The 17,007-nt window shown below is 44.8% G+C and overlaps 1 protein-coding gene across 1 annotated transcript in view; it reads right to left on the reverse strand.

Moving 5' to 3' along the window:
* The window catches only part of LOC115370295 (protocadherin-16-like), a 95,989-nt gene that overhangs the window by 14,150 nt on the left and 64,832 nt on the right, over positions 1-17,007 (reverse strand). The window contains exons 3-10 of the mRNA XM_030067253.1: positions 9,241-9,429; positions 8,301-8,532; positions 7,003-7,239; positions 5,538-6,566; positions 4,443-4,630; positions 4,258-4,354; positions 3,518-3,675; positions 1,180-2,026 (exon numbers count right to left, since the gene is read on the reverse strand). Of these exons, the coding sequence (XP_029923113.1) occupies positions 1,180-2,026; positions 3,518-3,675; positions 4,258-4,354; positions 4,443-4,630; positions 5,538-6,566; positions 7,003-7,239; positions 8,301-8,532; positions 9,241-9,429 (2,977 nt within the window). The remainder of the gene's footprint in view (positions 1-1,179; positions 2,027-3,517; positions 3,676-4,257; positions 4,355-4,442; positions 4,631-5,537; positions 6,567-7,002; positions 7,240-8,300; positions 8,533-9,240; positions 9,430-17,007) is intronic.

A 17,007-nucleotide genomic window follows, 5' to 3' on the forward strand; every position in this document is an offset into this window, starting at 1 on the left:
AGAAGATGAAATGCATTTTGTGTTCAATCATCCTCTGTATAATGAAGAGAGGCAGTCTCTTTTTCAAAAAATGCAGTTTGTTAAACCCGAGTTGTTTTGGCTAAATGATGAAAGTAAACTAGGAAGGATGTATTTGCTTTAGCTGGGTTTATAAAAAATGCATGGTCATTAAGAAAAAAAAAATTATTTGTATGACCTTATTACTTGTTTGCTAGGCGTGTTTTTCTGGATATTTGATTTTTGAAGTCTGATGACTCTGACTATTGTTTGTTTTTCTATGTGGTTGTGTCTTGTACGCCTTTATGGGCTGGGCACCTGTGTGCATGACGCACTAATAAAAAAAACAATCAATCAATCAATCAAAAAGAGCATAGAAGACAGAGGCAATGAAATGCAGCAAGGAAACGAACCTGGGACTCGCCTTGATTTACGGTGCGTGCTCTGTCAGGTGAGCCGCCGCAGCGCCCCCCAAAGGTGGTTTGACAGATCAAATCGCAATGTGTCACTTGTGATCAGATCGAGACTGATCCACTCAGTTCAAGCTAAGTGTGAATGATTATTATTAATATCACACATACATACATATGCATGAGACTATAAAAATTTCTTTTTTCTGTATCGTTTCGTTTTATCATCATTGTTCCTGTTACTATTTGTTTATCTACTTATTCATCTACCTTTCTTCATGGCTTTGTTGCTGAAACAAACTTATCACTATCATATATAAACTAGTATCGCTATTAGTACTATTGTTATTAGTATTACTAATATTATTATTATAATACATAATTTTTATTGTATCAGTATTATTAATCAATATTATTGTTTGTATTATTTTATTGTGGTTAATATCATTAATATCAATATTATTATCGGTAACACTCATTATCAATACACACAAGGGCATCTCATTTAGCCATCCGAATACACACACACACACACACACACACACGCACACACACACCACAATAGAAGCGAACATGTACTGTTATTTTATTATCTCTTTCTGTTTTTGTTTTTTGTTCTTGTTTGTCTTTTTTACACTGTGTATCTGTCAACATTATGTCATGTACGTCTAGTTATGCCAATGTCACCTATGTTAACTGTCAAAATAAAATAAAAAAATAAATAATAATAAAAAAAACTCAGTGTGAACGGGATCTCGGAGACAGGACTTACCAGTGTTGGGGTTGAGGCTGAATGTCCCTCCTGTGTTGCCTGACTGGATGCTGTAGGTCATCCGGCCATTCTCCCCTTGGTCTGCGTCTCTTGCCATGACGTAGAGCACCACAAAGCCCACGGGTTGGTCCTCCATCACGCTGACCGCCGTGGGCGAGCTGAACACTGGCGCGTTGTCGTTCTCATCGGTGACATAGATCCTCGCCGTGACAGAACCCCAGCGCCTCTGGCTGGCGTTGAGGGGAGAGTCTGTGGCCTGGACGACCAGGATCAGAGAGGACGTGGCTTCGTGGTCCAGCTCCTGTCCCAAGGAGAGAATCCCGGTGGACGGGTCGAGGATGAGCAAACCGGGAGTGTTGGGCCACTGGTGAAGAATGGAGTAGCTCAGTTCACTGTTGGGCCCGCTGCCGTCCTTGTCGGTGGCCTGGAAGGTGTAGACGGACGAGCCGGACTCCATGCTCTCAGGGATGACGATGGTTATGGGGTCCTCGGGGAACTGGGGGGCGTGGTCGTTGCTGTCCTCCACGTCAATGTCCAGCTGGACCAAGGTGCTGCTGGGAAGGGTCTGAGAGAAGTCGTCCACCTCGATCTGCAGGGTGTAGCGGGCGTCTCGCTCGTAGTCCAAAGGCCGAGCCAGATAGACGTCTCCGGTCAGGCGGTCCACCACGAAGGTCCCATCTTGGTCTGTGCCACCAACCACGGTGTAGGTCACCTCGCCCGCCTCTGGGGCCTCTCCGTCATGGAAGCGAACAGATCCGATGATTGAGCCGGGCTTGGCCTCCTCCACGGAGTTGAAGGATATGGAGAGTGAGTTGGTCTTAGAAGTAGGTCTGTTCACACTGAGAACCTGTGACAAAGAAAAACAAGCGATGAGAAATCCTGAAGTCACCACCGGGCACAGAGAAAGAGCTGCATGACAGTGAATCTGAGGCTGGTGACAAAGGTGAACTCAGAGTTTTGGTTGGTCGTACACCAAAACTACAAACGCTCGATGTGATGAGTGCACATGCCTGATGGCAATTTGACTTTACAACTTCCAGCACAAATAATGAAAATATTTCGTGGAATTTTGCAAAGCAGAAACAGATTTTTGCAGCGTGCACTCAGTGGGAATAAAAGAAACAAGTTTTAAAACATTTTTATAGACTTGAATAACAAGCCCGCTAACCTTAATCAGCCTTAATCAGATATACCTGTCATTGCCAGGAAAAATAATAGATGACAAAAGTAACACAATCAGAAACGGAAATGGTGAGTGTTTAAATTTAGCACTGGGACCTGGTCCTCAACGGCGCATAGTTTTATATTTCCCTTGATGACTAATTCAAGTGACTTCAAAGATTACAACTTTAATAGTTTGCTCCTTTGCATGTAAAAAAAAAAAAAACAGCACCACAAGTTGCATGTATGACAAACTGTTTTAATAAAGTTTTTTTTTTGCCAAAGTAGTAGGGAGTGAGTGAATTTAAATGGCAGTAAGAGTGAGAGGGAGAGACAGGCAGACACTGCTGATCAAATTTTCAGCAGCATTACTGACAGCGTTTCATAAGCCGGGCTCACGATGATCAAGATGTTCAGCATTGCATCCTACAGCACGGTTCCCACAGTGGGTAGGCAGTCAAAAATACTCTCTATTTGTGAAACCTTACATGACAAGCTGTAAATTGGTTCCACATTAGGTGGAAAACCAAGCGTTCCAGAAATAAATGAGTGTAGGCCCATCCTATCAGTGATGGATTTGGAAAGTCGGTGAAAAAGATGATTAAAGAAAATAACAGAAATGCGTCAGCCGACAGAAACAACACTACACTGTTTAATCCAATTAATTAGCAATTATGACTTTCATGTTTGCTGTTGGATAGGAGGAAAAACTCAGTGGAACTCTTATTTGAGCCCTTTACATAACAGCTCCATTTTCCCTTCGAGGTTCCTACCATTGTGTTTTCAGGCCCTTTTTATGTTGTATATTAAATATTAACGAAATTAACTACAATGCTATGTTTTATGTGAGCATATTTCCCGGCCTCTCGTTGAAAAAGGGGCTACTGTATTAAAAGTGTTGAAGTCATTGACTATGACCTTGATCAGAGGAGTCTACAGCTGGCCCTCATCAAAAGCCAGCTGGGAGTATTTGATTCAGACCCACTTTTCCATTTCAGATAGAAATTTCCCTTTTGAAAAGTCACAGGGGAAGAAAAGGGAGGGGAAGGGAGGGAAGCTTGTCAGAAGTGAGGCTGATATGTCTGCAGCTACTCTGAGAGGCCCTGAGACTATTCTTTGATATAAAATAGGTGAGTCCTGAGAGTTTGTGCTGGCTAAGCTCCAGTGGAAGCCTGACCTGTACGCTGAGGGAGCAGGAGGCGCTGCGAGGGGGCAGGCCTCGGTCCGTGGCCGTCACCGTCAGGGTGTACTCGGCTCGCTCCGAGTGGCTGAGAGGGGACGACGAGCGCAGTTCACCGGTGTTGGGGTTCAAGGAGAAGCGCTCAGCCCTGGGACCTGAGGGAGACACAGAGCATGACAACAAGTGGAGATAAGAGAAGATGAGAATGACACATTACAGCAACCAGTGGCGGATTTAAGAAATTTGGGGCCCAAGGCAAAGGCAGGCATGGGGCCCTCTGACAAAACACAAAACAGGGGCCCCGAGACACACATACGATAAGCATTCTGCTGGCATTTTAGCGAAAGGATTTTAATCAAAAACATAATTAATGTGCGCAAATGAGTAATAACTGTATTAACCATAAGTGTATGAAGAGTTTTATGGGGCCCTCAGGAACCGCCTAGTTTTGCCTAATGGTAAGTCCGGCCCTGACAGCAACAAATCACTTCCCTTAATGCTGTGACATGTATCATTTTATTATCAATAAATCTTGACCACATTCATTTTGAGATGCAAGTAACAGCTATATTATAGCAAGGTACTACAATCAATTTGACAATGATATACACTGTGTTTTGTTTTTGTTAAAAAAAAAAAAAAAACAACTTACTCTAGTACATTTTAATTTTGAATAAATCTTTCAATAATGCACATGCACACATGATTACGGGCTTGGTCTTCAGCAGTCACTGTACCTGACAAAGAGTACGATATCGTGCCGTTCTCCCCCTCGTCAGGGTCTTTGGCTTGCAACGTGCCCACCAGAAAGCCGGAGGGCTGGCCCTCCAGCACCTGTGGATGAAACCCAAGAACATGTCAGGGAAGGAAATGAAGATACCTGGTGTCCTGCCTGTCTATGTTTGTGGCCTTGCAGCATCACCTGCATGATGAGCACTTTGCCAGGCTGGCTGTGGGTGAAGGCGGGGGCATTGTCGTTGTCATCCAGAACTGTGATAAAGGCTGTGCCTGTGGCACTGCGAGCGGGTGAGCCTCCATCCTGCACCACCACCACCAGCTGGTAACTAGACTGATGCTCTCTGTCCAGGACTGTCCTTGTGCTGATCTCACCTGGGGAGGGAGGGGGCGGATGAGAAGGATTTTATGCAGAAGCAAAACTCAGTCCAAAGCACTGCAATAATGATGAGAGATTAAAGAGCCAGCAGGCTTTGATCAGAGACACACACACATAATAAACATGTACAATCTGCAGACATAAATGTGCATGTGCGCACACACAGAGGCATTTTGGAAAGTTAGCAGATGCTGCAGTGACAAACCATTTCGGCAGTAAGTGACTGGCTCAGCAGGCCAATTTAGAGCCAAGCGAGCCACCTAGGACTGCAGGAACCATCATCTGACTAATTTATGAGCGGGGAAGAGGCATCCCTAGCCTCTCATTTCAAACTTGAATACATGACACGATAACTTAATTGTGCACTGATTGAGCCATGTCATAAATAATTCATGCTGTTTGTCACACAGCCTACAGGCTTGTGTTATCTCGAAAATTTGTTCGCAAATTTGTCTGAATACTTCAACTTCATGCTCAACAAGCCGTGATTTAAGCACTGGGGAGCTCTCTAGCTCTATGTGTAATTGTGCACGACCAATTAGCCTTGCTCAAATGCCTGTTTTAAAATGTTCAGATACTTTGAAAACTGCCCATAGGTCTAAATCATCCATCACATCAAAGGCTGGCAACCATATGTCACCGAGACCCGAGTGTATCCTGGTTTTATCCCAACCAAACAGCTACAATGATGGCTGATTTATTGTTTAGATTCTCCCTCTCTGTTTGTATAAGGTCTAATAAGTGAAATGAGCTGTGCTGGTTGAAGACTACTATTTAGAAATTCAGTTTTTTTCTAATGCAATGACACAACAAATCAAATTTTCATCTACAAACACTAACCCAGAAGACCGGCTATGACTCACACCATGACTCATCATCGAGTACACCTCATTATATATTAACCTGTGTGGGAGTTGATCTGGAAGTGACGGTCAGGGTGAAAGAGGCGGTACGTGAGGCGTCCGTTGGGGCCGCTGTCACGGTCGGTGGCCAACACGTGGCCCAGGCCGGTTCCTGGCGGTAGATTCTCTCTCAAAGCCATGAAGACCCTCTCCTGTGTGAGCCGGGGGGAGTTATCGTTCTCGTCTGTCACCGATATCCGCACTGTGGCGCTGCCAGTCTTCTTCATCTGTCCATGACCGGCGCTGGCCAACACCGTTACCAGATACATGTCCTTTACTTCTCTGTCAAGGGCGCTCTTCACAAACAGCCAGCCACTGTCGGCGGCGATGCCAAAGCCTGCAGCATCTCCATCCGGACGCAGATGGTAAGCCAGGGGACAGGAGGAGCCCGAGCTCGAGGTTTCTCGGTTCAGAGCCCTGACCTGCAGGAAGCGCGTGTTAAGCGGAGTGCCCTCCTTGAGCTCCACGCGGTACGTGAGGGTATCGAACACAGGCCCGTGGTCATTCTCTGCCTGGACGTGAACCACAAGCATGAACGTGGCGCTTAACTGGGGTATCCCGCTATCCTTAGCCGTCACCTGAAGGTCATAGCGGGGGATGCTCTCGTAGGACAGACTCCCCACCAGGCGGATTTCTCCACTGCTGCGCTCGATGCTGAATATCCTCTGGGCACCACTGGGAGAGGATAGATCAAAAGTGAGTTGGCTATTGGCGCCAGAGTCTCTGTCCTCAGCCTGGACGCGGTACACCACCGTACCCATCTCCGTATGCTCTGGCAGCAGGAGGGACTCCGATGACGAGGGCAGAAAAACAGGCGGGTTATCGTTGACGTCCACGATGGTAATGTGAACGCGGGTCTGGCCGAAGGCAGGGGGGCTGCCGCTGCGAGCCTGGACCTCCAGATCGAGGCTTGACTGGGCCTCATGATCCAGGGGAAGGCTGGTCCTCAGGGCCCCCGTGTCAGGATCCACGGTGAAGTAGCCCGCCGGGTCCCCGGAGCTGATGGTGTAGGAGATATCTTTGGAGGTGCCTGGAAAGAGAGAAGACGATGACAAAAACCAGAGGCAAGTTGACACAGCCCAGGAGACTCCGCTAAAAGCACTGGAGTAACAGTATACTTGGAAGATGTAATTTTTCAATTTTCAAGACTGTAATAGAGTTCTAAATACCCATAGAAAATGATTATATAAACAAAGTTGTGAAATGGAATTTTTGATTGATGTGATTTCAGCGTTAGGTGTGTATTGTGGCCCGTTGCCTATTTGTACAAGTGGCGCAGGGAGCAGAAAAAAACACTCTCAGCCGTTCTGCCCTGTGATCCCGTGTGACTGATAAATGTATACTGAGCTGTTCAGTCTGAGCCGCAAGACTAATGTATGGTGTATGTGTGTGTGTGTGTGTGAGAGAGAGAGAGTTTGTGGTTTTTTGTCAATCAGGAGCTCACATTTTGGACAAAGCCCACCCACCGGTCTTACTGCTCGCCTGGACGATACCGACGACCGTCCCGCGCAAGACGTCCTCTGACACGGTGAAGTAATACTGCATCTTTTCGAAGACAGGTGGCGCCACCAGCCCTGCCACCACACTGATGTTGACGCGAGCGTTGACAAGGGCAACCAGACCCCCGCCGTCCTGGGCCGAGATCACCATGGGGATCACAGAGTTGGCCTTTCCGTGGAGGGATCGAGAGAGGGAGATGACACCTGCAAAACAAAGCCAGACAAAGCTCAGGCAGGGCTCACACAAGCTGATAATGTTTCGATAATGTGACTATTACTTCAGTAAGACATTTACATGATTCCATAAAGCGGCACTTCTAATCATCTGGTTTACATGTGATGATGTGGTTACTGGGACTGTTGTCTTGTAAACCCTGACAGAACAGCATGAGCTCCGTCACCAACGACACATACACAACTAGTGCTGAAATTATTAGCCTTTTGATTGATTAAAAAAAGATTTAATTATAACTTGATAATCATTTAACTGTTTAAGTCATTTGTCAGTAAAAATACCAAACATTTGCTGATTATAGCTTCTTCAAGATCACTAAAGTGCTAAGAGTTGCTTACTTAATGATCATTGGTCATTCGTTTTGAAACCTAATACACTAAATGGTTTTGGCTTGATTAATCAAAAAAAAAAAAAAACAACTCATAAATGAATCATCAATAATAAAAAAAATAATTATCTTGAGCAATAATATGTGCTTAAGGACTATACATGTTCTGATTGGCCTTTATTGCCAATCAGATTGCTGTATTCTGTATTTATTTTTACTGTAAGGCGACCTTGAGTGCCATGAAAGGCACCATAACAAATAAAATGTATTATTATTATTATTATTATTATTATTATTATATTAATGTGAGTACAACTGCGGTACTTAACATATATAGTACTGGGATTACGTTTATGCAAAGAGCTAAGAGCATAACTGCACTTATATAATCAGCATGTGGTGTTTACATGGGTCCTGCTTGACTCGTGTTATTTTTTTTTATTTTAATTTTTAATTTTTTTTATTTTTAATTTTTTTTTATTATTATTTATTATTCATGTTATTATTTTTACTCCTTATTTGCAATGCAATCACATTTTTTGCGTGCATGTAAATGTGGTCACAGATTACTTTGGTAATTGCGAGGCTGATTCACACAAATTCTTTAAATGGCTGAAATCTAGCAAACACAGTACATGTTTGCAAGTGTGGAGCACTTTCCCGCATTTCTAATCACTTGAACTCCACAGCGGCTGCACCAACCTGTGTCTTTGTTGAGAGTGAAGTAAGGGGAGGCTCCGCCAGGCACGGTCCTGTATGTAACTCTACCATTTTCCCCGGTGTCGGGGTCATAGGCCATCACTCTCACCACCGAGGTCCCAGGGGCGCTCTGCGTGCTCAAGCTGACAGCGTAGTTCACCGGGTAGAAGGCAGGTCTGTTATCATTAATGTCCACCACGTCTACCTTCACGTAGGTTACTGAGCTCAGTCCACCCTGTAAAGGAGACAAAAAGCTCTTTTGTTATATTACGGCTTCACATGCAGTAAATCATGACCAACATGTAAAAAAAAAAAAAAAAAAAAAAAAAAAATGAAAGCATGATTTAGGCCACATTAATGGTGCAAGTAAAAACCAGCAGTAACCCTGTTAAAATTGGATGTATAGTGTGGCCTCTAAAATATAGTCCCAGTAGGTTTGTGGACGGGTACAGATTGATAGTTTCCCTAGGGAAAGAGCAATATGTCAGGACCCGTGGAGGGTGAGAGGGCTCACTGCAGCCGAACAATCTGTTTCATAGGCTTTTCATTTGGACAGAATACAGTGCAGGCTTTTCATTTGGACCAGGTGGCAAAAAGGAGGGAGGCGGCAGTCCAACTTGTTAAAATATTACTGCCTGACAGTTGAGGCATTTCTCCATCTGATTGCTTTAACATGGCTGCAGTAATTTCCTTTCATTTTTAACCTTTTACTTTTAAGTATTATTTGGCAGAGGCAGAACAGGATGCTATACTAACTTGTGAGTAAGCCTGCCGTGGAGAGCCATTCCACTCTTTCTTGGCCACTCGAATGAAAATCTTTCTGCACTGTTGGCCATGTCTCTGCTCTCCTGTCTCTATGAAAAGCACTGCTGCTGTGTTTATGGGATTACTCTGTGGCTCAATGGATTCATATTAAGCACGATTTCAGAATTCGGAGGCTCACCCCGTCCACTGCCGTCACAGTGAAGTCGTAGCTGGCCGGGCCCTGGTCTCTGTCGAGTGAAACGCTGGTGCAGATCTGGCCAGTCTCTTTGCCAATGGTGAACTGAGTGGGAACAGCGCTGTTAATGCCAGAGCCCAGGGAATAGGTAATGGAGCCAAAGGAGCCGCCATCTGCATCTGTCGCAGTCACCTATGGAGGAGAAGAAAACATCATGTTGGTTTAAACAATTCTGCACATTTGCATCAAAACAAAACCATAAATATGTAAATATGCGACTGAAAATTGTTCCTATTGAATAAATTCGGCGTTTCACATACTCTAATCGTATTATTGTAAAGTCTAAACACGACCGATCAAATCTAAATTCTATTACAGGAATGTCAGAGTCAAAGCAATCTCAAAACTGAAACAAGAACACCACACCAGGTGCTGTTTGAAAGCATCTTTGGACTCCTTCTCTGTTGTTTATCTGAGCAAGAGCACAGGCCAAACAGGCCCTTTGGCAGCAAGACGCTCCGAGGGAATGAAGGGGAGCGGAGGGAGGGAGGGGGGGAGGGGGGATGACTTCTACAGGCTCTGGGAGGGCTGCCAGCGGGGAAAACTGCCTGCTTCAGGAGTGGCGTCTGTCTGCGCAGGACAGTGACAGGGACGGCTGGGGAACAGTGGGATACCACACAGTATGCTTCAGTGCAGCGCATTATACTCTAATGTAATGTCCCGCTTGCGGTCTGGTTTTAATAATGTTACACATCTACAGAGAGCTGGAACCACTGGAGTTATAAAAGCAGCTCACAAGCCATCAGCCGGGGAGCCGACTCAATTACTGTAGGAGCTCCCAAGACAGCGCAAGGCAAACAGGCCAATCAGATTGGGCCCCTGGGTACCAGCGGGATAATTGTTTGCAAGTGTTGGCGCTGGATTGCAGCTTGAGAGAGATTACAGTGGGGTTAAGCCTCACAAGTTGATTAGAATTCTCCTTCCTTCCGTCTCTTTTACAAATGGATCTTTTAGAGAAAACGCTAATTGAAGAAAGAGAAGTTCAAAGAAGCACCCCACGGTGTGATGGGGTACTCATCAGGATCGTTGCCAAGAAAAATAAGGGAAGCCATGCTTATCATCAAAAGGAGATTTTTTTTTTTTTTTTTCAAAGGTGGCACTAGTGTGAGTGTGAGTGGATGGAAATCATTCATTCGAGGTGATGAAGATTTGGCTGCGGTAATAGGGCCTCCATCTCCTGCAAGACCAGATGGCAGACGGGCAACTCGGCGGAGATCGTGCCCCACACTCTCGACTGTAACTCCTAACAGAGGGTGAGTAGTGTGTAGGAGTGAGGGAGCTGTAAAGCTGGCAGAGACACAAGCCAAAGAGAAGAATAATAAACCACATGAGGAAAGGGGAAACCAAGAGCAATACAAGAGAGCTACTCCATCTTTTAACATGCAGCGCCTGTAGCTTACTGTAATATTTTATCATTCTGCAGGGGACAAGTTATTTATAACTACTGTACTGCTCCATGCGCTTGTTTTATCCACATTTGTGAAACAAAAGTTTGGGAATGTGCTGACCATATCCCCTTTGAGTGTCAGTTGGAGGCAGAGTAAAAGATTGAGAGATTGAAGAACAGTATAAGCAGAGGCAGAAGCATTGTAGCATGAATACCTGAGGCCTGTGCAGAAAGCAGGGGGGGGGGGGGGGGGGGGGGGTTTCGAGGAGTCCAGCATGTCTCAACACTCCAGAAAGTCAGCGTTTCCCAACAGATCTCTAAGAAAAGTATTTCCTCTCTTGTGACTGACCCATGCATGGCAAGCACCGAATGTGTGAGCTATTTGAGGAGACTCGACGTCGCTTTCCATTTTAGCCACAACCATCCATGAAAAGTATTCGTTTTTCAAGGTACACCCACAGACATAAAAAAAAAAAAAAAAAAAAATCACATGCACAGTGCCTACATTTATATTTACGACATGTGAACCTGAAAAATGAACCGGGGGAAAAACATCTGAGATTTCAGGGCGCGAGAGAGAAAGTTATTTTTTTGGTGGGATATGGAAGTTAGAGCTCTTTTCACTCCATATTAATCTGTAATGATATTAAACTGTAATGAATCACAACTGGAAATGAGTTTCAAGAAATGGCGAGAAATAACCAATGACTCTGATCATAAAAGCGTGGCAGAGACTTTTTAAGGGCTGCGCGCTAAAGCCAAGCTAAAGTGGTCTGGAATGATTATATTGCCTGTGAAAGTAGAAGCATTATACAGCTGCCATATGAAAACCAGGAGAGAAGTTGTATTTTTTTTAAGGGGGGAGATGAGCGGGCTAAGACGTGCTCGCATGTCCTGAGGAAACACTGAGCTTGTCCTGTCGAGAGCAAGTACAGTAAAGGCAGGGGATTGAGAGATTTAGTCGTGTACTGTAAGTTAAGACGTCTGATTGGAGGACGAGCAGGAGGCATGTGTCAGCAGGTTCAGTCCGAGTTCAAAAAACATCTCACCACCCGATTGTTACAGTAGATGGTCAGCGAGCTTAAGCAAGGACGCGCCAAACCCCTTCTCCAAACTTCACTCCTTCCTTTATGTTTATGGGATAGCTCGGGCTCATACGTTTGCACAGCATGCTAACTTTACACGCGACCATAAAGTCCAGCTTACATGAGGTGGATATCCTATGCTTTATTGTAATTACACAGCTCCCAGTGCAACCAAAGGCAGTCATAAAGTATAGAGTGGAGGGTATATTTGGAGTCGCATGCGGTATGAGAGCCTGAGCCGAACATACTATCTGATATAAGTGTTTGGCTTTTTTTGGAATTGCAAGATAATAAACTGCACAATCAAATTTGCATAAATCCCGACCACTCGAAATAATAGGCCTGAAGCAATCAGTCTATTCTGGAATGAGCAGGGACTGGGATTTCAATTCCTCTGTCTCATTTATAGGTTAATAACAACATATCAATGTCATCCTGCTGGAGCACGGAGGCTCATCTGTCCAGGAGATTACACTCTGCCAGCCACCCATATGAAATGACTTCTCCACTGAAGCCCGATGGAGAAGAAATGAGGGCAGGACAATTAGCCAAACCACAAACCATGAACCCTCGGTGCTGAGGAGAGCCCAATAAAATGTGGCCTCTGGCATCGAAACGTCTTTCATAAAAGTCTGATAGAGAAGATTAAAATAAATCAATGTCTCGGGGAGGGAAGGAAGTGTAAATCTCCCAGAATGTAACGAGACTCTCACACGACCTAGAATGAAGATTGATGTTCACTTAGGATATTGCATAATGCTGCATGCAATCCGGCTGCAGTCACAGCAAGGAGACGCAACCATCAGTCAACTCGACATCTCTACGCATGGAGGGAACACGTGTACACGCTTGTTTATTCCTCTTTCCGAATTTCTTTTCTTTGATCGCAAGTCTTTTGTTATAATTTCTTATTACCAAACTCTATATATATGGCTACAAATGGAGTGTAATGCCAAGACCTTCATCATCTAGATGTGGTTAATAGATTCATTTAATGGAAGTAATTCCTTTACAAGGGCAGGTACTTCAGTGGGAAGGAATGGTTTGCAATCAAGAAAGTCAATCAAGATGTGCAAGTCGCAAGAGGGAATTATCTTCCCTGCAGGGGTAATGAAAGGTCTCACACACCACTTTGCCCCGTCCATCCGCTGAGGAGGGGGGCCTCTCTCGTTCCTGCTGAGTCCTTACTCTGCCCACTGCAACGTATAGATGTTACGCAAACTTTCTTTTTTTTTTTATTGGATTAAAAGTTCAAAAGGAGGGGTAATCTTAGATCACCAGCAGCAGCCAGCGGTATTCTTGCTACACTCAGTGTGTGTGAGTGAAGCATGATGGGAGCTGTCTTATCAGCGGGGGGAAAGGGAACGTTTGGCCGAGCCCTTAGTAAAACAAGCTGGGGGAATCCAAAGATAACTGGGGCACTTTGTGGTTCTCCCATCAGATTCCAGGAGCCTTCCAGACGAGACTTTCTGACGGACCGTCCAGAGCAGGATTCACAAGAGAGAACATGCCTTTCTATGTTTATGTATAATATGTTCAATTGATGGGACGCGCCTGAGGCTTCTGGATGCTCCAAAGTGTTCTGGCCCAGCGAATGCCCTCGCTCTGCGGTGTGAGAGCCGAGCTGGAAAAGAAAAAGACCGGTATTTGTACGGTTTCTATTTTTAGAGATGAATTTCCCAAAAGTCCACTTAGAATTCCTGTTTACGATCGACCGTTCTCGTTCTTTTTCCTACAGTTTTGAGGATAATGTAAAAACACGTGTGTCAACGTGACCTTATTTACCCCGAGGTAATCCTCGACTCTCCATCTTCATCATGCAGGCATGCAGAAAGCTCCAGCGTGGAAAGAACTGGTGCAAGAAGGTGTAAGTAAATGAATGATGTAGAGCTGGAACCGCTGAAGCCAACAAGGGGTGAAATAAAGGCAATGCAGTTTTCAATCAAACTCCTCGTATTTTAGAGTGCCCAGTCAAACAAATGGGTCTCACGTAGCCCACAGCGAAACCACCCAATCAGGGCGACACCTCTGCCAATCCAAATAGGCCACAAATGACGAACTGAGCGTGTAAATGCTTGCCAACTGGGAAATTATCACACACATTAGTCAAATTGTCCAAGCACGCATCCTTGAAGTGCACTGTCGATGTGAACATGCACACACACACACACACACAAATCTACAAACATCACGGTCATAATGAATTGCGCATAACAAGCTTGCGATCCATGTGGAGCAAAAAACGGAGGCCGAGTTGATTCGGCAGTGAGATCACTCCAGAAACGCCGTCTGCAGAGTCGCAGGGACCTCTTTCAAAAACAAACCAAGCCAATTTGAATATGAAGCAGCTGCACCAGGAACTACAGCCCAAACGGAACCTGTGACCGAGCGGCGTAAAGAAATTTTCAGAAAATGCTGGATGACATTTCTGAATCTCTTAAGCTGAGATTTATGTCTGAGCTTGCTATTTCCACTGGAACCCACTTTTTATCTCACTTGGAAAGAGCCTGTTTTCTTGAAACACCATATGTGACACACCGGCCAGTTGGCCATCCCCGCCGCTGAGACGGGTCTAGACTACGTTCAGAGATCTCAGTGTTGATGTTGGACAGGAGTGAGCTTCCATCCCTCGGGCTTTAGTATAAAGAGGACATTGTTTACTGAACAGTAGAGACTTGAAACTATAATTGAAAAGGACTCTGCCCACTAGAAGGGCTTTAGCTGTGCGATGGCAGCTTACACCACGGTACTAAAATGTGTGTCTGTCCGATCTGAGGAGTAATACGACGCGACCACCGACATGCTTTTTTTTCCACGACGCTCTGCTGGACACTTTCCAGACATTTTCTTCCCACCACAAATGGTCAGTACTGCATATCATTTTAATAAGACAGTTTCACTGATGTAATCAATTAAGCCCGTAATAGCACCACTCCCACAAGAACAATTACACGCAGCGTATGATAGATTGATGGATTGATATGGAGATCGTTAAAAGACTCAGAAGGGGGAAAAGGGGAAGCGTGGGCTCAAAGAAACCAAATGAGTGGGCGAGTTGTAGAAATCTGGACTGAGAACTACTATGAGCTTTCACAGCTGGTGTGAAGCCATGCACACTCCTCTCCCTCTATTGTCCTGGCATCACTTCTGAGGAGCCTGTAGATGAGGAGGGAGAGGCGGAGACCTCCCAGAGGCCCCTCTCGCCGAGCCTCCTCACTAAAGTAGCAGATACGCAGGTCGGAGGCTTTGTGACATGCCCACCATCACAGAAAAGCCCCAAACAGAGACCATGCCAGCCTGGGTGGGTGGAAGGAAGAGGCCCACGCAATGTTGACAAATATCAAAACACCAAACATTTTCCACACAGGGAGAGCCGTCTGGTCTGGATCCAAGCATATGTGAGAGATTTAATAGTCGTTGCAGGGACAAAAAAGTTGAAATCTTCACTGCACAGTTTGGAGCCTGGCTAAGCTCTTAGCAAATGGTGACATTAAATCCATGGCAAATTGTCGGCCGTGATGTCTGATGTCCTCGTGTGTGTGTGTGTGAGCGTGAAAAAGGTAATGAAGTTTCACATTACTCTTATTCCAACTGAGAAGTGGTAAAACCATGTTCAAGCAACATCCCAGCTGCCCTGCAAATCCCCAAAGGGTGAGAGATGATCAGAACTCGAAATCCAGAGCAGAGAGTCTCTGTGGGTCTAAAAGGCTGAAGGCTCTTATGTGATGGACAAAGAATTTAAATGACTTCTTTAAAGCACGAGGCAGCTTGGCATGTTAGTGGCCCAAAATGGTAGCAAGAAGTAAGTTTGGATTTTTTGCAACATCGCTATAAACTGTGCAGAAATTCTCATTTCTACCTACATGGCTGATCTGTGATCTGTGCTTACAGTTCTGTAATTTGCTCTTAAGTTTTGATCTGTCACTTCCTGCAGAGAGGATGTGCCAAGTGACAAAACAGAAGAAGTCGATGGCATCTCAGATACAGAGTTGGATCCGTTTTATGTTCTGTTAATCCGCTTTATGATTAGGCTGATAAGACCAGTGGGTTTTCATGTAACAATCCTTCCTAGTGCAGATATGAGTTAAAAATGTGTGTTTAGGACTCCAATAATTGAAGCAGGCCACCAGGTCTCAATGATCATTGGCGTGATTTCTTTTATAAAACCGCAATCCGCATTACACAGACATCATCGACACGTTCACATATTCCTCATAAGTCAAAAAAAACGAATGTTGCAAATTTAAGCTATTACTAGCAATTGTTATTCACAAACCCTCAAGTAACCCTCAGAAAAATAATCTATTCCAGATTTGTCAAGCAGACTTCTTCGGCCAGACTTTCATTAAAATAAGTCTGCTGTATTAGGGCATCCCTGTAAAACATCATATATATGTCAAAATCAGTAACTGTCCTCATCAGCCTGTACGCACTGACTGCCCTAGTCCAAAAATTGAGTGCTTGTTACCAAAACACGATCATCTAGAGCTGTCCTTTCACTGTGAGAATGAGTTCCAACCATCCTGGGCATTCGACCAGACCAAATCTGTAAATGGATATTGAACGGCTGTGGAAAAAAAAAAAAATGTATTGCACATCTGCTGCAGAATGAGCATAAAAGATAGTATTTTACGGTACATTGAACACAATCGTGTCCTTATCTTGTCTGTCTTGAGATAATTCATTGACCCATTTTAATTAAGTGTGTATTCTTGGCTGCCAGAGGAAGCATCGGGTAACTTTCGTCTGACTGTCGGGGAAGCAACATTTTGCTAAGCCGACAGACACCAGTAATTTCTGCTTTCAGGGAATGAGACTCTCTGAGCTCCTTCAGAGCATAAAAAGAAACGAGAAAAGGAGCATTGATTACTAAATCAACAGTGGTTCAATAAACTGGAGCTTTTCATCTTACGCTGTCGAAGGCTCATGAACTGACATAAACTTGGAGGGGCTGGGTTTAAGGGCAGCAGGTAAGGTTAGCGTGGTGTAAGGTCCACATATTTGGCAAAGGAATAGAGGGGAGGTAATATAGCAGACGGGGATATAATGACACTCGGTGCTAGAGTGCAGACATGGCAGAGGATAAAGTTTCTGTCTCTTTCCTTTCCTCTCGCCCATCATTCACCAGACCTACAACACTGTTGGAAGAGAGCGAGTCAAAACACCAGGAGTGTGTTCCTGTGCTTCGGGGGGATCGAGAAGTTAATACGGCGATGAATTGAAAGCGATTTAAACCGC

Source organism: Myripristis murdjan, chromosome 13, assembly GCF_902150065.1.
Source record: "Myripristis murdjan chromosome 13, fMyrMur1.1, whole genome shotgun sequence".
Lineage (NCBI taxonomy): Eukaryota > Metazoa > Chordata > Actinopteri > Holocentriformes > Holocentridae > Myripristis > Myripristis murdjan.